Source organism: Muntiacus reevesi, chromosome 20, assembly GCF_963930625.1.
Source record: "Muntiacus reevesi chromosome 20, mMunRee1.1, whole genome shotgun sequence".
In the NCBI taxonomy this organism is placed as follows: domain Eukaryota; kingdom Metazoa; phylum Chordata; class Mammalia; order Artiodactyla; family Cervidae; genus Muntiacus; species Muntiacus reevesi.
This window is the reverse complement of record NC_089268.1, coordinates 42,017,230-42,041,480: the sequence shown is the minus strand read 5'-3', so window position 1 is coordinate 42,041,480 and position 24,251 is coordinate 42,017,230. Positions and strand designations below refer to the sequence as shown.

The 24,251-nt window shown below is 46.3% G+C and overlaps 1 protein-coding gene across 5 annotated transcripts in view; it reads left to right on the top strand.

Annotated features, from left to right (window-relative positions):
• Window positions 1-24,251, top strand: part of JARID2 (jumonji and AT-rich interaction domain containing 2) — a 228,188-nt gene that overhangs the window by 170,416 nt on the left and 33,521 nt on the right. For all 5 annotated transcript variants that reach the window (XM_065911895.1, XM_065911898.1, XM_065911896.1 and 2 more), the window contains 2 exons: window positions 2,488-2,657; window positions 15,842-16,018. In XM_065911895.1, coding sequence (XP_065767967.1) covers window positions 2,488-2,657; window positions 15,842-16,018 — 347 coding nt within the window. The remainder of the gene's footprint in view (window positions 1-2,487; window positions 2,658-15,841; window positions 16,019-24,251) is intronic.

Here is a 24,251-nt window from a genome sequence, read left to right as displayed (position 1 = left end):
AGTAATTATCTGATAAAAATATCCATTTGTAAAAGACAGAAAATCTAAAGTGAGGGAGAACCAAATGCAAGTCGGATCCTCATCTCACTTTGAGAAACACAGCTCTTCTCTGATTTTGAAGTGAACTCTAGACATAGTATCATTTTATTTATAAATACTGATATTTCCTTTTGTGTTTCTAAAAGACAGTGTTTCCCCATTTTCTGCATAACTGCAACATTATACTAGGAACAGAACCCCCCACAGTTACTTAATTTTGTCACATATCCAATAAATGTATTCCCCACCCCCAACGTCCACCCCCAGAAGAAACACCTCTTAAGTCTCTGAATCAGTCACCCCTGCCCCTGTCTGATCTTTCTGGAAGGTCAGTCCCTTGGCTTGGTGACTTTCCCAGGACTCACTTCTGTTCACTTGCCTTCTGGACAGTCTGTTGCCCCGGAAATTTTCCTCTTTGTTCCTGATCACACAGGAGGAACAGGGGCATTGTTTTATTCCTTCAACTGTTTATAACATTCGGAATTTCTGTTAAAGGCATTTACCTTTCCATGAATACTGTGTTCTAAAACTGTGTTCGGTAGCTGTTTCCCTCTGGTTATTCCTAGGTTCTGAAGTGCTTTTGGTTAGCTGTGATGTTTGTAGATTTTAAAGACAGAGGCTTGTTGCCCAGTTAGTAAGCAGCAGTCATGCTATCTTCCTTTTGATCAAATGTCACTTTGTGTTGGGAAGATGACCTATTCAGGGGTGTTTTTAGTGTGTTGTAAGAGAGGCAAGGGTTGATTCTGGGCAGGACACGGGAGTAAGCTTAAAGGGTAATTTTTACTTAGTAGAAAATGTGTGTGTGGGGGGGGGACTTTGTTGAATACTAGAGTGCTAACTTAAAATGGTAGGGTATTTTGTGCATCAGCAGTTGAAGATACTCGGCTTACTATTTTATTTAAGTCCAGCAGTAGTTAAGGAAAGTCATGTATGCTTTAGAATTATAAACACATGTTGTACACAGAGCAGCCTTGAGTTAGGGTGGCTTTATCAGTTCCACACAGTGAGTGATTGCAGTTTGGGTTTGAGCGGATCTCCTTAAAGCCCCGTACCACGGGTCTGCTTTGAGTTCTTGTTGGTTTCTCCTGCTTTCAAAATTATTTCTTGAGCATCTTCACGAGCAGGGCCAGAGGGGTGGTTTAAAGCAAGACACATACAGGTTCACACCCTTGGAGGTGCTTACTTTTCCATTAGGCATTGAGATCTTGAAAATTCAAGGAAAAACTAATAGGCAATTTATGATAAAGGTCAAATCAGTTCTGCAGAGAGTAAAAGTCCTCAGGTAGAGAAAGGAAAATTAACTGTTGGCTATAGCATTTAACAAAGAAGTAAAGAAACCTTTGCAAGGTTCATTAGGATTCACATTAATGGATTGTCTGGCATGTAAGGGGCTAACCGTGGCGGTAGTCATCAGAGAACCCGCCTGTCACTGCAGGAGATGTAAGAGATGTGGGTTCGATCCCTGACTTAGGAAGATCCCCTGGAGGAGATCATGGCAACCCATTCCCATATTCTTGCCTGGAGAATCTCCATGGACAGAGGATCCTAGTGGGCTACAGTCCGCAGGATCACAAAGAGTCAGACATGACTGAAGCAACTTAGCATGCACACACCCATGCATGCTGACTCATAAAATTGTGTAAATGAACAAGATCGAAGCTGTGATTTGTAGACACCAAGTGGATGAATTACGGAGTTGGTGTCTGTGTAGAATGGTAATAGGGAAGAGGCCTGAAGGTAGGTTAAAGCCAGTTTTTTTAATCCCTCAGGACTTTAGCCTTTCTGTGCAGGTAGAAGGTAACCCATGATTTGGCCGTGAATGACGGGTTTTGAATAGACTAGGAAAGTAGATTCTGCGCCGCTTCCCCACCCTACCCCACCCCACCCCATATTATATGCTTTATTTAATTAGTGTAGGGAATTTATGTGGCTAGATTGGAGTCACAGGAGCCTAGAGGTGGGGAGAGCTGTTTCCTCTGGGGTCTAAGACCTGGGGGGGTGGGCGGAGTGTCCTGCCATGAAGGGCGTTGTGCCTGTGTCTGTGACAGTATCCTGTTCGAGCTCGGGCTGCTCAGTAAGTGTGGCAGGTGGCATGCACAAAGCACCAAGGCCGTTAATCCCACGTCGTCTAATCCGCGCGCTGGCTTTGAAATACCCAGGCGCACACGTGGTTTGCACAGGCATGCGCTTGTGTGCACACACACATGATCATGGTGTATATTATATATCAGTTTGGAGAACAGCCTTTTAAGCAAATTTATTGCCCTTTAAGGCAGGCTTGTGGTTTATGAGAATGTGAGAGATATACAGAACCTTAATTAGAAACAAAGAATTTGCTTGAAACAGAGAGTCTTTCTTCTCTTTTGTGTCATGATTTTATTGCTGCACGTAGATCTATATCGTCCTATCTCTGCTTAATTTCTTTTTAATTTTCTCTTGCTCTTCCAGGCCCAGGCTGCAAGCACAAAGGAAGTTTGCTCAATCCCAGCCGAATAGTCCCAGCACAACTCCAGTCAAGATAGTGGAGCCATTGCTACCCCCTCCAGCTACTCAAATTTCTGACCTCTCTAAAAGGAAGCCTAAGACAGAAGATTTTCTTACCTTTCTCTGCCTTCGAGGTAAGACTGTGTTGCCAGCTTGAAGGGGGCAGCCTGGTTGAAATGAAAAGGGATACGGCCGCCCCCCGGTGTTGACATTGACTCTGGTCTCTCTGCTGCACACCTGTGGTTTCCCAGGCTGGTTGAAGTGTAAAATGAAGGTCCCGCCAAGAAGGTGCTTGAGTCTTCCTTCTCTTTTCCTCTGATTCTTTGTTTTTTAATTGTATTTATTTATTTGGCTGCAGTGGGTCTTAGTTGTAGCGCATGGGATCTCCTTTCCTGAGCAGGGACTGAACCCAGTCCCCCTGCATTGGGAGTGTAGGGTCTTAGCCACTGGACCATCAGGGAAGTCCCTCCTCTGACTCCTGAATCGCCTTTTTTTGGCTTCTTAGCACACAGTGTCACAGTGTGTAGGTTCACATTTTTATAATTGGTTTCTCCCTGACATTCGTTTTGTACCTCTGTCACCCCACCATCACACACATGCATTTGCTAACTTGGCTTTCTGTCTTGTAATTTTTATTATTATTATTATTGGTGGGCTGGTTGTGGATGGGTGTGAAGTCTCTTTTCCTTTTATGTCCTGAGGTCTGGGAATAAGCCACGCTATGGGAGGACTTACTTCCTCCCCCTGCCACACTGCTTGGGGAGAAATAGCAGCAGAACCTGCTAAGTGTAGGTAACAGTGGAAATACAAATACACACGAATGGGACCGATGGACAAGAGAGCACGGTGAGGAGGCAGTTTTGTAATGAAGGATGGGCTTGGTCTACATGGCCTCATTTTGGGAACGTGTTTACTCCAGGAGCAAAGTGAGAGGAGAACACAGGATGGGGAAGGAGGTTGCGGAGTCGTCTCCTGGCAAAAGTGTCATAGGAGGGAATTCTTCTCTGTCCTGCTGGGGGCACGGCATTTCAGCCTGTCCTTCGATGGTGCTCAGGTTGGTCACTGATTGAGGGGGAGTCTGTCAGGCTTTTCCACTGTAAGTGGGCCCTCGGCAGCCGTTGCAATTTATATGTACTTCATTGGGAGACTGTTTGAAACTCTCATTTCTTACCAGACTTGATATATACTCATTTTTTGGTGTCTGTGTGGACTCATTTCCTGTTTTGTTCAGAAGGTTGTAATCTGTTACTCTCCTTTATTTTGACGTTTCCCTGAGATCCTTCCATCCTGGCTCCCTGGCACAGCAGAGGGCCCTGGTGCATCTCACATATCCCCTCCCTCGGGCCTGCATGGGCCATTTCTCCAAGGAGCCCTGTTTACTTCAAGGAACATCTACTCTTCTCAAGTTGGGATCTGGGCCTGAGGTGTGCTCACAGCTACTGGAGGGAAATGCACCGTCTGTGTCTGTGTGTGCGCACTTCCCTGGTAGCTCAGCTGGTAAACAATCCGCCTGCAATGCAGGAGACCCCGGTTTGATTTCTGGGTTGGGAAGATCTGCTAGAGAAGGGATAGGCTACCCGCACCAGTATACTTGGGCTTTCTTGGTGGCTCAGCTGGGAAAGAATCTGCCTGCAATGCAGGAGACCTGGGTTTGATCCCTGGGTTGGGAAGATCCCCTGGAGGAGGGCCTGGCAACCCACTTCAGTATTCTGGCCTGGAGAATCCCCATGAACAGAGGAGCCTGGCGGGCTGCAGTCAACAGAAATAGGAGAATCGCGTCTTTCATAGATAGAGTTTACTTCTTTCACTTGTCAGATAGAACAAACATTTCAGGTTTCACTAAGATGTTTTTTAAAATAATTTTGGAGAAATGCTCTGAGGCTGGAAAATTATTCCTACATTGATGAGCCAGACAATAAAACAGGTTTTGTTGTTCTTTTTTAGTTGATACACGATAACGGTCTGACACAGAATGTTGTACTCTCTCTCTCTCTTCCTCCTGAACTTTTTAGATTTAAGGTATTTTATTTTAAAAGCCATGAATTTGTGAGGTCGAGTGTGTTTATCTGATACGGCTTTAGCCTCAAACAATAGGTGACACGCTGAGTACCTCATGATCCTGGAAGTGTGATGCTTTCAGTGGTATTAGATGGCATATTTTAACATGGAATTGCTTATATGTTGACGTATACAAGGGTTAAATGGACAATGTCTGTTGTAGTGGCACTTTAGTAATTTTCTTTCGGTTTCGAATGCGAAATCAAGTGTTCAACTTTTTTTAGTCTTAAAAGTATTTCATGTTCCACTTGGGAAGATCAGTGGAAAAGAGGGAGAAATAGACCAAAAATAAAAAAATCAAAATACCCTTCTTTCCAGTCTCCTAGAGACAAGCACTGTTTACCACCTCAGTGAAATACTGCTGAGCCTTCTATGTGCGTATACAAGTCCCACACCCCAAATGAAACTGCATTTTATTTTGGCAATCTGGTTTCCTGTTTCAGTATCACAAAAATACCCATTCCATCATGTGGTGTCTCATCATTTATCTGATTCTCAATTTACATGTAGATGTATTCCTAACTTTTAGATATCAACTGCTGGTGACACTTATCCTCATCAGAAATCTTTACAGACAAAGTTGATAGTTGAGAATTTGATTCACTTTTTTTTTTTACACCTACAATCTAATTCTGCTACTGCTTTTCTGGCGGGAGTTGCAAGCCAGACATAGCTTGTCTGAGCCCCAGACTTCATGGTCAGCCTAAAGAACCGAGCCACTCCATCACCCTTGGGTGGAAGCAAGCGCAGATCCAGTAGAGGAGGCAGCCCTGATAAGCTCAGCATTGATAGGAGAGAAAGCCCAGCTGCAAAAGTCATGCCGGAACCAGAGATCTGGAAACGATGCGTTGCCAAGGATTGCACATCATCCAGTCCTCAGTTATTATCCAGAACAGTCTCAGCGCTGACTTGAAATATGGAAGAGAATGGGTCTAGGGACAGAGAGAAAGCTGGCTCATGGTGTTCTTTAAGTCTCGGTGTTTATTACCCATCAGTGACCCCCAGCAAACCCAAGACCTGCCCCCTTCTCTCCACAACTTCATTGAAAACTGGGGTGAGGGAAAAACTACGCCATTAGTAATTCTGAGAAGAGTGTGTACCTGTCAACACACCAGCCTGTTGTTCAGAGATAAGAAGCTTTAGAGATTTAAAAAAAAATCTGTTTTAAGGCAGGTAGGGAGGGACCTTTCAGCCGAGTTTGGTAGGACTCTCTCTCTCCTTGACTGCTTAACATGGTGACCTGAAACTTCCAAAAGAAAGCGAGCGTGATGGAGCAAGCCAGCCGATGTGCTTGCTATCTTAAATGGCTGCTTTGGAGAGGGTCTGCGTGGGTCCTGCCAGAGGCATTATTAGTCTCTTTCTTGGGGTGTAGATCTGCAGAGAACGGGGGTGTACCGTTGCTGCATTTTTTGTCACCCGTTCTTAATGAGTTCTGTTGTCTTCTCGTTCTTCTACGACTATTTGCAGATTTGAAAAGCTTAACAGTGGAGCAGTGGCAGGCTAAATGAGTCTCTTCTTTATAAAGGGGATTCCCATGGAGGATCCCTGAAAATACACACCCGCATACTTCCTTCTGCAGACCCTGGGCATCACAGGCCAGCCCCACAGGGAAGGAGAGAGCTATTCTCCAGGAGGAGTTAGTATGAAAGACCCCTACGCCATCCCCCACTGTCAGCCCTGGTGAAGCAGTCCTTTCTGTTTGGGGACCACTTGCCTTTTGTTTCCCAAGTCCTAGAGAATCTTCTGCGATCACCTATCACTCAATTGCTAATTAATTCAGCATGCCTCTATTGAACTGTTTTTCAGTGCCAGAAACTAGAAAACAGAGATTACAACAGGAGGCATGATGGGTGCAGTCGACCTGCACGCTGGTGCCAGAGTGGGCCGGGCCGTGCTGGGCAGAGGGGGCACAGGTGGAGTGGAGGGAAGGGCTCTAGGGGGAGCTGGCTTCCGAGACAGAGAAAGGTCTGCAGAAGCTGGGCGCGGGCGACTTCGGTGCTTGGAGAGCTGGCCCCGTGTTAAAGCAGGGAGTCTGATGTGTCGGGTGCTTTGGCCCGGACTGAATCGTCACCGCGGTTCTTTGGCTGAGGGGGAGACCTCACGGGTCTAGACCTTTGTTGAGTAAGTTGATCGTGGCAGCATTGGAAAAATGGATAGAGGCTACAGAAGGCTAAGCAGTGGGCTATTGTAGGAAGATAGGCAGGAGGCCGATGGATGCTAGTGGCTCTTGGGCAGGTGACTTAGAACTCTCAGCCTCAGTGTCCTCTTTTGTAAAATGGATGTGCAGTCAGCATGTAGTTGCTGTGGAGTTACACTAAATTACAGGTGCGAAGCGGGCCAGATGGGGCCTGTGGTACCATCCAGCACCTTAGTATTTCCTGGTGAATTTAGGAGATGAACAGGGAAGGGGAACAGGTTCCTCCAAGTGACACGGAGGAGGGACAGTCTAAAAGGCCAGCCAAGGAGAATGCAGGTACCAGAAGAGACAGGCCGCCTATGGAACTTTCTCTAAAGACAGTTGCTGGCTTTATTGGTAAGGCACGTGTATTTCGATAGAATACTGGCTTTGGGTATTGAGGTCGATAAATTGTAAGTAGGGCAAATGCAAAAGCCTGGGGTGATTTAGAGGTCACAGAATGAAAGGGGATTAACCTGCTAGAAGCAATTAAGTAACCCTCCGATTGTAGGAGCACCACGGCTCTGATAATGACTTCTCGAGCAAACTGGGAGCGCTTCACGGCGTGTGAAGTCTTTGGGGACGAGGGCCCGCTGTCACAGTGGTACACAGCTCTTTTCTGATGAATCCTTTTTGAGAGGTGTTGCATCTTAATTTTGGGGAGGGGTAACACATAAAGTGATGATCTCGCCACCCTGAGGATTCCAGTGGCCGTCCTCACGTTTCTCCAAACCAAACCAGCCTTATGTTCCTCATACGCTTGGTTTTCCAGCAGTCTGTACACTTGGCTGAGTTGTGCTGAGCAAGCAGTTTATTTGCCAGAAGAGTTTATCAGGCTCATTATGAAGAAATATGAAACCATCGGCTCCTGAAGCGCCCAGGAGGGGAGGGATGGGGCCCCTCTAATTGCTCTGTGACCTCGATTGGTCGTTCAGACTCCAAGACGTTTTGCTCAGAGGGTTGGCCATGCTCCAGGCCAGCTGGCCCCTGACCAGGCTCTGCCCCCCCGGAGACGAGGCCAGTCCCTGCTCCCCGCCTGTGGCTGCCGGCACCGAGGCAGTGTGCCTCTCAGGTCGTCTCCAGCCTCTGCCCTACTTCCTGGTGATTCCCTCAGTATTTCTCATCCTTTCTGAATTCCTATGTAGAGAAGATAGATGGGGGCAGAAATCTGGAAGTCAGGTTAGTCCTCTTCTGTTTGTGGAGCATGTGGCCAACAGCTGACAGCGCTGAAGTGGCCAGTATCCATGTCCTAGAGGCATGGTGCCCCTTTCCCCGTATTTACATCTCTGTTAAGGTCCCTGGGTGCTTTCCCCATGGAGAGAGCACAGACTTCGGTGTTCAGATGGCCTCTGTGTGGCTGCAGTAAAGTGAATTTCTGACTTGTTTCCTGTTCTGCACGTGATAGGTGGAAGTCACGTGATAGGCAGAAGTTACGTAGGTTGAGCCCACTGCGCTCTCTGTGTGGTATGACCTGTGCGTTGCGTTCATTTGCGGCAGAGAGATCCAGAGACCTTGTTCCATTTGACTGGATGTGTGTTTGTTCATGTATGTTTCAAGCCACGGGTATAGATGACAAGGGGGGAAGATAGTAAGTTGATTGTTCCAGCTGCTAATTAAACGTGCTTTCTCCTGTCTCTGTGTCTGGCTGGGTCTCCCTGTGAGCTGACGTTTCAGGAGGGAAGGTGGTTTTCGTTGCCGAGTCCCTCACGTCAGGGCTCTTGCAAAGAGAACATGTGCCCCGCTCTGGTGGTGGCGGCGGCTCAGCCGTGTCCGACCCTTGGGACCCCATGGACTGTGGCCCACCAGGCTCCTCTGTCCATGGGATTTCCCAAGCTCTGCTCTGCTGGGAGGCATTGCCTAAACGTGGGGTCAGGCAGCCACACCTGGGAGCACGTAACTAAAGAGGCGGCCTCTGAGAGGACAGTCACATCATCACTTCCTCCCTGTTCTTCTTCCCAAGGGCTGGTTTCCCAGCCCTCACGAGGCGTTGCTCTGCCACCTGTTCCCAAATTCCAGGCCGACTGGTGAGTTCATTTTGTGTTTCCTGTCCTGTCTCTGGGCCCCACCCCATCCTCTTCCAGTGGCAGCCAGCAGACTCTCCCATTCAGGAGAGCAGGTAGGAAATAACTCACCTGCGCTCTCACCTGTGAAAGGGGGCAGCCTGCTTTCATTGTGAGTTGTTTTGTTCTGGGCCACGGGTCACCCTAAAAGTGCCACTGCCACGTGGGTGCTGACAGTGCTTTTTCCTGGGTTACCTCACAGCCTTCGGGGTCGTCATAGTTGTTACGTCTGAAGATACTAAGCCCTTTGTACAGGCAAGTAAACTTGAGTCTCCCAACAAGTGGGTACGTGGCTGCCAAGCTGGCACGTCGTCCTGGACTTTCAGACTCCATGCAGTCCAGTGACTGGCGCCCTTGTTTTTGATACGTGTGTATTAAAAGGAAGATCAGTGTCAGTATAGGCTTCGTTACCCAGACCTCTGCTCGTATAATAAGGAGCTAGGGGCTCCCGTTGCATCTGCACTTTGGCTGGAGGGCTGTTCTCCAGTCCTGCCGCTTGGTGCTGCCAGGAATGAAGTAGGGTGAACGTTGAAATCTTTTATCATAATGTTAATTACCTTTTCTTTTTAGGGCACATGATACTGATTTATACTGATACAATAGAGAAAAGTCATTTAAATCATGAATGTAAGTCACTCTAAAGAAAATAGCAGATGGATATAGTACCCGATCTTAAGAGTATATGGGGGTGGGCGGGGCTTGGGAAACCCTGGTGGAAATTCTCATTCCCTAGTAAATTGTAAAGGCTGACGTGGAAGAGACAGACCATCGCTCCGTGTGTCACAGTCGTCCTGGTCTCTGAGGGCACTGGTATTAGCTGTGTGGGTGCCTGAGTGTGCAGGGGGAGTGTGGGTCGCAGGTGCTTGGGTCAGTGCTGGGTACATGGGCGGTGGGATTAACGGGCCAAGGTCGCACCCACTTTCTCTGATGACTGTCCAGTTTCAAAGGATGGAGCTCTCTGCTAGAACTCAGAAAATCAGTGAATAACATCTCCCCGCCCCCTGCCCAGACCCTACCTGCTCCCTTTGAAGTTTTGTATGATAATGGGCTTCCTAGGTGGCACTAGTGATAAAGAACTTACCTGCCAGTGCAGGAGGCAGGACATCCCTGGCTCGGGAAGATCCCCTGGAGTAGGAAATGGCAACCCACTCCTGTATTCTTGCCTGGAGAATTCCATGGAAACGGGAGCCTGGTGGGCTGTAGTCCATGGGGTTGCAAGAAGTTGGACCTGACTGAGAGTCTGAGCACGTGGCATGTAGGGCCCGATTGCTTCCATTCTCTGTGTGTATCCTGAAGATCCATCACAAACATGCCAGATCCCAGGCACAGCCCGGAGTGTGTGAGCTCAAGCTACAGAGTTTGACTCCCCAGCTAAATGACAGCGGGCGGGGAATCCCTTTAGGGTCTTTTCCAAAATCTAGCAGAAAGAGCTATGTTTAGCTTGTTAAGATAAAGAACTGGTCGGGGGAGGGAAGATAATGAGAAAGAGGGCTTGTGTGTACATGATTCACAGAGAAGAATCCAATTTTACAGAAACCGCAGCCCAAATTAGAGAAAGCAAGCTTTTGGATTAAAATGATTTCTGTTGTGGTTGTAACATACCACAGTTTGATTTTTGTCCAGATGAAAACATTTGGTTTTCACTTCAGTAAATATTGTGGAGACATTGCCAACTAATTCTGAAAAGTAATGAAATACGGCTTTGGCAAAGCGCAGATGCGCTCTGCACTCCCGCTTCCACCGACTGATCCAAGTTCAGATTTTTTTTTTATGTTTGCTAATGCACTTGAATAATCAGGAGAGAAAAATCTGCCTGTGATTTTAATAGAAAACTGTAAGTACACGTGTATATCCCCTCCCCCCCATTCCCTGTGCCGTTCATAACCCTCTTAAAACATTAAAAGCATTCACCTTTCATTGATGACTGCTTTAAAACTACAGAGTTTGTGGAGGAGATGTGCTTAATCACTCAGTCGTGTCTGACTCTTTGCGAGTCCTGTGGACTGTAGCCCGCCAGGCTCCTCTGTCCATGGGATTCTCCAGGCAAAATACTGGAGCGGGTTGCCAAGCCCTCCTCCAGGGGATCTTCTGGACCCAGGGATTGAACCCAAGTCTCCTGCATTGCAAGCAGATTCTTTACCTTCTGAGCCAGCAGGGAAGCCCGTGGAGGAGATAGACGGAGTTATTCTGTGTGATGAGGCAACCTCTCTGACTTGTTGATTAACACCACAAGAGGGGCTGGTACCTACGGAGGCGGGAGAGCTCACCCCCGGAACCAGGTGGGGGCCGCTCAGCCCTTTCTAAGACCCCCTTGTCCGCTGTGGGAGAGGATGGTTTCTCTTCCGGAAGCTTTTCCTTGTTGTATTTTCTAGCTCTCTCATCCTGTTATTTTCATCTCTAGATCCATGCCCGTTTTCCTGAATGCTAGGCCCACAACGAGCTTTTCAAAAGTTTACCTCACCTGATGTTTGGAGGCAAAAAGTTTCCCTAATAAATTTTCTAGAGAGGAAGTTTGCTGCTTAGGTGTGAGAATCTGAGTTGCAGACCATTTTTAATCAAAAATTCTTAAAAAAATGCAGAGTCTTCTGTTTTCAGATGCTAAATGTTAACTTTCCATTCACACAGCTTCAATTGGATTAGCAAATGGGCCCATTCACCCATTTTATAAGGAGGAAGGTGGGGTGATTTCACCAGTGATAAATAGTCCAGACTACTGGCTGTTTTCAGGGCTTTGAAATACCCTTTCCTTCATCCGTTTTGTGTCTAACAGATTTCCTTCTCCTCTAAGCTTATTTGTAAATTAGCTAATTGAGCTTGTATCTTGGCTAAGAAGAAAGAAATGCTCTACATGAATGTCTTGATTAGTTTGGTTTCTCAAATGCTTTTGACTCTCTTTTACATATTTGAGGTTCTTCTGCAGTTATTTTCTAGGTATTTAGCAGTCTGTGTTTCTCTGTCACCTTGGTTATGACATGTGAGATGATCTTCCTGGTTTTGTGTTAACAAGAAAGAAGGAAAAGCTGTTTCTGCTGCTTTTTCCTGGGTGCTGTGGTTCCCCCTGATCTGGAATGTTGGCATGACCCTCTCCATCACTTCTAAGTGGACATGTCAGCAGGTCTTAAAGGGATTACCAGTAGCTGCATGGTGACCGAGGTTTGCAGTATGCAGTGTTGTTGGATTTAGTCCTTTCTGCATGCTTTAACTTGACTACAAGGTTAACAAGAGGTACAGGTGTGCAGGTACCCAGAAAAATTCTGAAGGTATTTTCCTTCTGGGTGAGAAGCTATAGTTGATGAGGCCACTACTGAGATTGGCAGTGGCTTTTTAAATGAAACGTGGAAGGTGGTAAGGCTCTACCCAGGCCGTGATGCGGAAGGGAGAATTGGCACCAGCTTGTTGTTTGAGCCAAGGGCATCCTGACCTTTCTGCCCAAGGCTTGATAATAATATCAAGCACTGGGCTTTTTCCTCCACTAAACCCTTCTCTTTTCATCACAGGAGTCTCTCCATTCCTCTTCTTATTTGAGCATCTATATTGTCTTTTATTTTGTTGATGCTTTGTCTTTAGGTCCAACCAGCAAGTCATTTAGGAGAAAACCCCCATTAGGAGAACCCACATTACTTTATAGGGTGAAAGCGATCGCTTTTATCCCTTGTGCCCCCATACTTGTGTCCTTTCCACCTCTGACTGCAAAGCCAGTCCCATCAGAAAAAATCTTGTGTTATTCTAAGTTTTGCTTTAGGAGTGAATTCCTCAGGGAAGACACTCCCCACCCCCTTCCCTCGTCTTCTGTTTCCTACTTCATATTTCTCTTCCAGAATATCTGTCTTCTGGAACATATATCAGGTTACATCACTTTGTGTATACTTGGCTGAGAAACTGTTTAAAGAAATGGATTCATAAGGTTGGTTGCTTTCTTCTTTTGTTAAAATTACTCTATATGCTTTCTTTAGGATATTAATGAAACTTGGGTTCTGAATTGAACTCCTGAACATTTCCTCCATTTTAGTTCTTTGGCATAAATATAGTGCTCACTGCTTTCTCAGAGTTTTGAACGTAAGGAATGTGATGCTTCATGTATTGGGTTTGAGTTTCAAAAAATCCTCAACAGACTCTGTAGGTGGCAGTTACCTCTTAATTTCTCATGTGGTTCATGTAGATTTTGCCCAGTTCTCTTTGAAGCAGACTTGCTTTGCTCCCAAATGGCCTCAGCTGCAGAGTTTATTCCCTTCTCTCCTGATCCTGGTGGGGTGGAGCAAGGCTTACTTCCTGAAATTCCATCCTGCAATCCTGCTTCCCTCCAATAGAGGGCAGAGTTAGCCGTGGACATTATACAGGGTCTACACACGCCTGCCCTGCGTGGGACTGTAATGATCCGCTTTCTGATTTCAGCCGCTGGTCAGTGCGTCTGACATAGTGTGCAGGGAGGCTTTTCTTTAAGAGAAGTTAGGTGTGGCTGTTTTGATCTTGAAGGAACTTGAAGAAATGTGTTTAACCTCTTTCTTATTTTACTGAAGAGGAAAATTTAATGGCTGAGTCTGTCACTTCCAAGTGTTGAGTCCCCAGCTCTGTCTGACAGCATGTAATGTGTTACTTGATGTCATGTCACATGCTGGAATGAGTTGGAGTTTATGGGAAATTTCCTCTCCTTTCTTTATTATTTTTCTTTAATTCTGAACCCCTTTTTGAGCACTGAAATAAGGTTTCTTGATTTTTTTTTTCCTTAAATACTTAGATTTATGGGACTTCCATATTGGTCCAGAGGTTTAAGACTTCACCTTCCAGTGCAGGGGGTTTGGGTTTATCCCGGTGGAGCAGCTAAGATCCCACATGCCTTGTGGCCAAATACAAAACATAAAACAGAAGCAGTTGTGTAATAAATTCAATAAAGTTTTTTTTTTTTTTAAAGGATAGATTTAGGAAATGACCCATCGGTGTGGGTACATTTGGCCTTGGAGCTACATACTCTGTGTGTCTCTGTGAATGATATGTTCTGACTGGAAACTTTTTTAAGTACGAAGCTGGGAAGGATGGTGTCACTTCTTTTTCTATTCAGTCTTGTACTAGTTGTAAAACCACTTAGTACAAGAGTAAATATATTGTTCAAGTGGGGAAAAGGCCAGATATTTCCTCCTCCTCTTTCTTTTTTTTTTAAGCTTCATCTTCTAACTTCTACTTGATCAGGTGGTTTTCCCCAAAGCCTCTGACAGACCTTCCTTCTGTTGAGAACCTGCTTCTAATTGGAAATGATCAAAGGGGGGAAAACAAAGGAAGTGGCTTTGGTCAGAGTGTCTCCAGTCATGTTACACAGAGTGTTTGTCACACACATCCCTTTGGAGTTTCGTTTCCATTCAGTGCTGTGACCCACATAACTTGTGGGCTGGGGTGTTTGAGTATCAGTAGGTCATGCTGACAATAAGTGGAAGGTGCTGTCTTTGTCTTTGCATTTTCGGGAGCTGGGCAGTTGTGGTTTGCCACTTCAGTGCTCCGACGCTGCTCGTTCATGTCCATCTCGTTAGAACAAGTAGCCCTGATGCTGGAATGGTTAAATTAGCCATTGTGGTTCAAGTTTGAGATCCAGTTTGGGAAGGAGAGCACATTCAGTTACTTGAATCTTGACTGATACTCCTGAAGTGTTAGCTCATTCACAGGAAGCTGGCAAGAGAAGAAATGAACTTCACATTTATCCTTCTGTTACTTGATAGCAGCTCTCCTCCGGATACTTAATGGGAAAGAAAACGAAAGCTATTGCCAGAAATTAACTCAGGGGTTTCACAAATTGATCTATTAATCAATTAACCAATTAACTGACTAATTAATTATTTTAAAAAATTAACAGCCTTTGGTCCCAAACAGTATACCAGTGAATGGACAGATCTCCTTCTGAAAATTCATGATTTGACAAAGAAGGACGGTATCGTGCTTCTTTGTAATATTGAGCTTGTTTTCTGGTGTTACAGTTCTGTCTTAGGTTCAGATGCAAAAACATTTGGAGATGAGGAGGTTAAGGTGTAAAAGGAGTAAGGGATTGGGTGCTATGAAGAGGTTTCTTTGATTTTTAAATTTATTTAAGCCAGTCTTCTAGTTAGTGTTATGCAGGAATTTATTTTAATAATTTTACATGCTATTAACCTGATCATAATATCAAAGTAGCTTCCAAATATATTGTGATTTTGGAATCCATACCTGTCACTCACCCCCTATGAATATGAGACAGATTCCTTTTATAAGGATATGTCATATTTTGTTTTTATCACTTGTCTGTCTCTCTCTTTTTTTTTTTTTTTTCATTTTACTTTCATTTGCTTAAGTTCATACTTTTAAGTCTAGACGATGTAACCCAGAATAGTCTCATGTCTTTGACACTATGGATAGGAGTTGTGTTGGTTTTTTTTTTTTTGCTCAATTAAATCTTTTTCCCCCCCTCCCTTCTCAAGAATAGTCAAATGAGGTTTTAAAATTTTTGATTTGTTATGTCTGGTGAATGGCATCGTCCCTCCTCCCTGCTGGGGGATTTTGCTTGAAATCTGTTAAAGGGACACAGATAGAGTTCTGTTTCCTGGGGGATGTTTGAAAAATAAAAATGGCAGTAGAGATGAATTGCTTTATCTGCTCGGTCATGAGGATGTAAGTTTGTAATTTAATACATGGGTCTACTTGGGCTTCCCTGATAGCTTAGTAAGTAGAGAATCCACCTGCAGTGCAGGAGACCCCAGTTCAATTCCTGGAGAAGGGATAGGCTACACACTCCAATATTCTTGGGCTTCCCTGGGGCTCAGCTGGTAACGAATCTGCCTGCAATGCGGGAAACCTGGGTTCGATCCCTGGGTTGGGAAGATCCTCTGGAGAAGGGAAAGGCTACCCAATCCAGTATTCTGGCCTGGAGAATTCCATGGACTGTACAGTCCATGAGGTTACAAAGAGTCGGACCCAACTAAGTGACTTTCACTTTCCACTTGAAGTGGGCTCTGGAAGGGGTGGAGACTCAGGCCGGTGTTTATGCCCCTCCTTTTGACTCCGCCAGGTTCTCCTGCGCTGCCCAACAGCATGGTGTATTTTGGAAGCTCTCAGGATGAGGAGGACGTTGAGGAGGAAGATGATGAGACAGAAGACGTCAAAGCAGCCACCAACAATGCTTCATCTTCATGCCAGTCAACCCCCAGGAAAGGAAAAACCCACAAGCATGTTCACAACGGACATGGTAGGTCCACTGTTGAATTTGGATTTAACAGATAAAATCTGAAGCTTTGAGTGAAAGGTGGAATAGATCATATGTTGAGAAGATGATCAAGGTGGCAGAGTTGGGTTAGTGATGTTTTGCATACTTCTTTAATTAACACACACTTAACAGCGAGATTGGCCGGTATAAAACAGTCCAAACAATTGTGTTCGAGATAAATAGATTGTTGGATACATATTCTTAAGTTTGTGAAGACGATGTTAAATTCCATAAGAACACAGATGTAGGAATTGGAGGAGGAAGATACCGCATCTGAACAGGTGTGGTCAAGGTAATTTCATGAAGATGCTGTTGTCATTTCACTTATGGTTCTCATTCCAGCAGTTATCCAGCATGTGAAATCAGGGGCATGCATGTGTAGTAGAAACTAGACTCATTTTTTCCCCCTGACTGTTAACATTCCAGGGGTAGGACAGACACATAGCCCCCAAAAATAAGAAGAAAGCGTCGACTGTGAGAAAGAGAAAAGTATAAATGAGTTGATCGTGGAAAGTGCCCAGTGGTTTTTCAACAGGGAGCTGACTTAATCGGAGTTATATTCTGAAAAGATTAAGCGGGCATCAATTAAGAGGATTTCATAAAGGGAAATGGATTTCAAAAGAGGAAACACATTGAAAGGCTGTAATTGTAGGCAATTACCTGGCTCAAGGTAACAGGGGAGTAAAAGGTGGCAATATAGATGGGAGGATGTAAGTAGAGAAGTTTGGAGGCAGATACAGAAGCACTGCAGGGGTGGAGTTGGGAGGACTTGATGAGTGGCTGGGTTAGCGTGGGGTGTGGCGGGGCGGGAAAGGAAGCGAGAGGGAAGAGCATGACGGCCGCTGTCTGTGAGCTCTTGCCCCGCTTCTCTGCTCGAGAGCGTCTTTCCCTTGGGACACGTAGAGCGTCCACATCTACAAACGTCAGAAAATCAGTGCTGCCAGTAAGTGATTGAGGCAGAGGAAAGTTCTTCTCATTCTTGTCCCTCACGGCTGAGCCCTTAGCTACCCCTAGCCTTTCTGGACTCGATGGGAAGTTGACCCGTAGCACCAGCATCACTTGGATGTGATGGGAATCTGGCCACCTGCACTAGTGTTGACATTTCTGCCTTGACAGTTGCATGATTTTTTATTTGTCCTGCTTCCTGTTTAGGGCTGTGTTTAGGTGGCATAGAGGGATGGCAGAGATGTGGCTTAAAGACGCTAGAGTTTGTTGAGGATATGAGGTTAGTAATCTCAGTATTTCTCAGCCTCCTTGCGTAAGGAAGGCACTCAGTGAAGTGTTTGAATCGCCTCTGTTAGCTGTGTGTAGACCTGTTCATGTTAAGGGGTGGCTTCTTTAACTAGTGGGTGGTCTCAGAAATCTCCTTTGTGAGAGGGCAGACCAGAGAGCTGTTTTCCATGAGTGACAGTAGAAACAATAGATTTTAGGGTGTGTTCGTCTACATTATCTTTTGATCCCATCTGCTTTCAATCCAGCAGAGTCACTGGGAGGTGCTCAGGACAGGAGGCATTTCTTGCTTTGCAGTTGAAGAAAGGGAAGAGCTAATGTCCTGTACCCATCACTAAAAGTGGCCGATTGCAGATGAGAGTCAAGAGTTTTGAAATGCTCCCTGCCCCAGAGAGCGCCATCCTCCTGTGAGGGTGAGCAGAGGACAGTCTGTGGTGTGCTGCTGGAGTTGCACTCTGTCCGGTGACTGCGGTGAAGAGCCAGTGCCTGGGACCCCGGCTCTGCGTGGGTCTCCACTGGCACTGCTGCCACGCGGCTCTCATGTCTCTGGAGGGTTCATGTCTTAAAAATCCCAGCGGATGGCAGTGCTTCCTTTTTGTGAGGCCAGTGGAAGGAGGGGGCTGAAGCTGGCTCAGAAATACACAGGCTGTTAGGAAAGCTCCTCCACTTTCATGTGACTCAGAGGAAGTTGTTTTGTTTTGTTTTTTTAAAAAGAGAAGTCTGCTTTGGAGAAAGCCAATTGCAGCCTCAGGTGCAGTATTTTAGAAACACGGTGAGCTTTCAATACCTATTTAGCTGAGCTCATTTACCTACCATGTTCTACATCCTCTGTGACATCAATCAAGAAGACCCAGGACAAGGGCACAAACCAGGTTATTACAGCATGACTTAGTGATGCTGGGGAGTAGGTCCCCAGCAGGAAGGTGTAAGGAGATTCCTTAAAACGCTGTCTTTACCACTAGAGAAAGGAGTTATTGATATTACAGGGCCATGGCCCCAAAGTGGTGAAACTAGAATGCAGTCATCTTTGAAAACCAAACATTCAGCTGTAGAATACTGTTCCTTTCACAGCCATTTCTTGATAATTGAAATTATACTGTAACACCAAATTGCATAATGCACACATTTGTTCCCCCCACCCCCACCTTTATCCTTCTCCATAAGGTCTTTATCAGCATCAAACAGTCATTATGAGCTTCCTTTCCTGACCTTTTTAAGGCTTAATTAGCTGTGTGGTAGGTATTTAATTTCTCTGATTCTTAATTTTCTCTTGTATTGTAAACAAGCAAGGTAGCCTAGATGGGCATTCATTTGTTCCTTCTCTGATTTGTTCCTTCCTTCACTTATTTTTGTTGTTGTTCAGTCTGTCAGTCATGTCCAACTCTTTGTGACCCCATGAACTAACTGCACAGCAACACACCAGGCTTCCCTGTCTTTCACCATCTCCCGGAGCTTGCTCAAACTCGGGTCCTTCATCTATATTCTCAAATAAAGAAATAATTATGGCCGTTGTCTCATGTACAGGCATCATTACCCTTGATATCTGTTAACGGTGGATGTTGGGCATTGCTGTCTGTTGAAGGGAAGTGGCTTTTCCAAGAAGATCCAATTAGCTGGGTGAAGGTCCCTACAATTTTGTTTTTCTCCTCTGAGACAGTAGTATGTTTTTCAGATTAAAAATGTTTCTCTCCCGCCCTGTCTCCATTGGTTTCCCATTCTCATCCATACTTTGCCGTCTTGCTCCTGTTTGACCACAGGAAACTTGGTACAGAGTTGTGTCCACTAGAGTGTGGGTTACAAGAGCGCCGGCAGTGAGCCCAGGACTCCAGTGGTTTCCACAAGCAGTCAGCCCCGGACCCCCGAGACTCTGCTTCCGTGATTAATACATACAGATCAAACATGGCACGATTCCCATTGCAGTTTAAACTTGTCTTTCCTGCTCTGTGGTGTGGTTTTTTTTTTTTTTTTTTTTTAATTGAGACACTTTCTTTTGTAATTATTGAGCAGGATTCCTTGAAATTCCTTGTAATGGGATTTAATTACGCGTACTCATCAGTTGCAAAAGTGAATGTTTGTTTAAATGCACCATAAGACTGCAGAATGACCCAGATATTCCTAAGAAGGTTCACTTGGGATAGCAAGTGGTGGGTGTACAGGTGGTGTTTACCTGATCTGTTGGCATGGCCTTGGGCCAGTGGTTGTATCGGTAAAGAAAGCAGTTGGAATGGTAGGTGGCATCTATGAGGCAGCAGCTCAGGCTTACCCAGGACCAGTGCCAGCCCACTTGTTTCTTCTGGGGTTCAGAGGAGGTCTTCAAATTCAGAGAAATGAACTTTTCTGGTTCAGGTTCTGAGGGCACCTTCAGAGCCCCACACTTGCCTCGGTGTGTAAGGCACCAAGGCCTGGTCACTCTCCTCTGAGCAGCAGGCTGGTGTGAGTTGCCGAGCCTTGGGCCGGGCCACATGGACTTGTCTCTCTGCAGAGCGGGTGAGGGCCCTGGGTGTGGCCGTTGTGGTGCAGGAGGCCGTGGCACGCTCCACCCCTCAGCCCCCGCTCGCTGGCTGTGGATGGTGCTTGGGGAGCATGAGCAAAGACTCATTCTCGAGGTTAAAGTCGGTTCTCAGAGTGTATGGAAAGAGATATGGGGTGCAGCCTGTGAGTGAGGTCAGGGTGTCCCTTTTCCCCGTCCTTCCTTTTTGATCGTTTTTTGATCCTTGCCTTAAGTTAACTCTTTCGTTTTCCCAAAAGAAAAATCCACAGACCGATCATCTCCATTTGCTTTTGATTTGTGACTCAGGTGAAAAATGTGCAAGTGTTAGAGCAGATTTTCTAAACAGGAAAACCTGGCTGAGGCCATCATCACCAGGGAGTCAGGCAGGTTCTCGGGATTGCAGACTTTTTAGCACAAGAGTAGGCTGCTTTTTCGTTCTCCGTGACGCTGGGTTTCTCTTGTTTGGTGATGCTTCCCCCTGCTTTGTGAGCTGGAGATGCGAAGTGTGTTGGGACATCCGGGATCTATATCCTCCTCCCAGAAGCAGAAGAAAATGCACAGAAAATGTGGGGAACACTCTATCATTGGGGTAGCTTTGGCCCCAAACCCTGATCTGCCTGCAGATCCAGAAAAACGGTTTTATTTAGGCTATGCAGGTTTGAAGGGAGGGGAACCCAAGCTGCCAACGGTGTTCTGCTTTATCTCGTTTCTCCCCTGAACTTGAACCTGCGTGGGCAGCAGCAGGGCTCCTGGAAGCCAATGCAGGAGAGAAGGTACACCCCTGCCCCCTCCCCTCCCCCTCCATGTCTAATGGCCCGGGCTGGGGCAGACCCAGCTCCCTGGGGGTCTGACCCCTGACCCCAGCAATCCCCTGTAGGAGCCTGGTGTCCCTAGCCCCTGTTCAGTTGCGCAGACGTTACAGAGGACCCTGATGTTCTCATTTATAATCCAGGGCAGCCTAGTGGAAATGGATTGTGGTTTATTTAAACACATGGTCTGAAGTGACACAGACGGCATCACATATGCCCATAACCTTGGCTTCACACTCAGGGGTCACAATAGCAGTGCCTCCAGCAACTTCTATTCTGGGGACTCTCTTCTTCAGTTTCCAAAATACCCCTCCATCTACAGAGCCTGAGATGATCCTCACAGGAGAGCACTTAGGTAATCTCTGTATTTGGCCACCAAACAACACAGTCAAAACTGGCCTCTGAGTGTTTGTGTTGCAAGTTAACATTTGAAGTGACTCTTTGAGAAGTTCTTGTCATTGGTAATTGTTCTTCAGCAGGGTAAGTGAGGTAGGGCAGAGGAATTAATACGTCTGTCTAGAAAGAGTCTCGCTTTGGTTTTTCTTAGCCTTTCACAGGAGAACTCAGTGAGAGTGGGTTGCTCAGATCATCCCCATATTGTGTATTCTTCTCATGCCTTTTTTTTTTTTTTTTTTCTTCACTTAATGGAAAATGGAAGGAATAGCAGAGATCTCTCTTTTCTTTTGGGCTTCCCTGGTGACTCAACTCAGATGGTAAAACGTCTGCCTGAAATGCAGGAGACCCAGGTTTGACCCCTGGGTCGGGAAGATCCCCTGGAGAAGGAAATGGCAACCCACTCCAGTACTCTTACCTGGAAAATTCCATGGACTGAGGAGCCTGGTAGGCTACAGTCCATGGGGTCACTAGGAGCAACTTCACTTTCACTCTTTCTTTTGGTGCGCCTCTCTTTCTGAAGAAGGACATTTCTCACAAGCCTTTTTAAACAGCATGTCATCAGACTCCCAGCTGGAATGATTTCATTGCTTTTGAATTGACACTGGGTGGGTTCCGGTGGGCGGGGCGGGGTGCATTATTTAAGGGCCCAAAATAGGTCGTTTGGCCGACTTCACCTGTTCTGCCCTGGGATCACCTTCGAGGTGCATTCGGCCCCTCTGAGTGGTGGAGGGGTGGGCTGTGTGTGCAGGACCAGGGTCCCTCCCTGTGCCACAGGTGACACTGTCCAGCTGAGAAGAGCTTTTTTTCTCTAACTGATGCTTTTGTGGAATATCCTCTTCACCTTTTTTTGTAAACCTCCTGCAGCTTGATTATTTTTTTCCCCCCTCCCAGTTGGGGCAAGTGAATCTCTTGAGTTGGAGTATGGGTTGGAAGCCTGTTCTTTAAGAGCAGGAGAATGTGCAGAGTGGTAAGTGTGTTGTTAACCCTCCGCTCCTCTCTCATCTGGGGCCACTTGGCCTAGTGGCTGAGAGCAGGACACTGATGCTTGTTGGCCCAGATGCGGTCGCTACTTGAGGCAGTTCTAGTTTTCTTATCTTTAAAGAGGTAGTAGGCATGCTTTTTCATAGGTTTTTGTGAAGAAGGGTAAATGAGTCAGTGTAGGTTGTATTTCTCTCTGGTAGAGAGCACCATATTGGCTGTTAATGCCTCATGTGATTGTAAGATCTGGAAGTCTAGAAATAGCCTTGTAGTTGATAAGAGTCTCAGGAAGTTAGTATGTTTCAGGTACCTGGCACACAGTGAGGGCTGCCCCAAAGGGACTGTCACCACTGAGTCACCCCAGAGGGACTGTGAGCGCTGAGTGTGAGTCATGTCCAACCTCAGCACCAGGAACTGCTCCATGTGTGGTAGACAGACCCTGCTGAACCGTCCACCAGGGTGATCAGCTCTCCCTTGTTTCTTGTTTTCCTTAAGCGTTTGCCCTGTGGGTCCACACAGACCCTTGGGGACATGCCTGCCCGTCGTCGAGGGCCGCTCTTGCACCTCCTATTTATTTATCATGCAGATGTCTCTTCCTGGGCATGGCAGGACCCCTGCTCTGTGGTGAGAGGCTCGGGCAGATTTCAGAGACGGATGACTGGGGAGATGGGTCCGGTGGTAGAAGAGAAGCTTCTGGCTCGAGTCCACCTTCCAGACCAGTGTCATGATCCAGTGGTTTAATCTCTTTAGGCCCCAGTTTCCCCGTTTGTAAAATGCGGAGAGCACCGTACTTTTTCCATTCGGGTTCAGGACAGGCAGGGGCGGGGTTTCATTTTGGGGTGACGGGACTTTAAACTTAAACTGTGGCGGTGGTTGCACAGGTGTGAAATGCCAGAAGCCACCGGACGGTGCAGGTTGAGTGAGTGGATCACACGCTATGTGGGGAGTGGCTCACTGAAGAGGAACAAGTGTCTGCTGGGACCGAGGGAGGGACTGATGCGTTCAGCATAGCGCCCGGCACTTGCTGGTTTTCAGAAAGGGGTCTGGCTACCATTTTGTTCCTGGCCTCAGGTCTCATGACTTTTCCAAAGAGCTCTAATACCCTGCAGTGCTGAAGAAGTTAAGGCAGCGTATTACGTTTTCAGAGTCCCTAATCAGTTCGGTGGTTCATCCTCGGCTGGGTGGGCTTGTGTCACACGCATTGTAAACTGAGGTGCTGAGCTGTTCACCCAGCTGCCCAGTATTTAACATTTCCAGCTGCATTCATCTGGCCTGTCGCAAGGGCACGTGGGAATTACGCTGTTCCAGAGATTTTAAAGTGCACATCTAGGATGTCCTTTTCTCTCCTGCCATTCCTTTCCTGGCTGGGGGGTGACTGGAAGTGTGTGTGGGACAGAGGCAGATCCACAGACTTTATTTGGAGAAATTGAAAACAGTCCTTACTATGATAGAGATACTGCTGTATCTGGTTTTCTGTACTAATCTTTTTATTTTGCATTCTTATCCATTCTTTTATAACTTGTAGAGTTGATCATGTGTATGGAATGCTTTCCAATTTGACTTTTGTGCACACTTACTTTCCATTCACAGCAAAACCTTGAGATTCCTTGTTCAGGTCCAGAGGTGGGCCAGAGGTCTTGCCGTTGACTTCAGAAGTGGTTGACCTTTTAGAATTCATCTCCTTGAATGTTGGGCTTTAGGAAACCCCAGGCTGCAAAAAGCACTTTATTCATTTGGTCTTCAGAGTTATTGCTTGTCCCCTGCTGGAGTATATCCCATGGCTCTGTGCTGTGTCTTGGTTCTTGAGGGTGAGAAAGCGTGAGACCCGTCTCGGCCCACTGCCCCTCTTCTCAACGGGTCCCCCGCCCGGGTGTCCTCTGGCCCCCCTGCGGCACGTTGGAAAACGCAGGCGCCTTGAGCCAGCTGATGCGGGGACAGGCAGGATCAGTTACCATCCGGCCATCCATCTTGTCCTTTGCTCGGCTCCTTTGGGGGCCAAGTGGGCCAGTAAACCATTTTTCAATGACAGAAGCCATTCATCCTGATGATTGGTCTTTCTGATGCCTTGACCTTTATATTATCATAAAGGTCATCCGCTCTTTTCAGACTTTGGTTTCTGCAGTTACTAGGATCCTGTGTAAGGAACATGTTTAATTGGCAAATCTATCCAACTTTGTTGGGTATATTACATTATTGCCCATGTGTAGTCACATTTCTAGATCTTGGTATGCTGGTAGCCAAGTTTTGATTGAAAAAACATTCTATGACTTCAAGTTCTTATAGAGAGAAGAAAATTTGGTTGGCTTTAAAG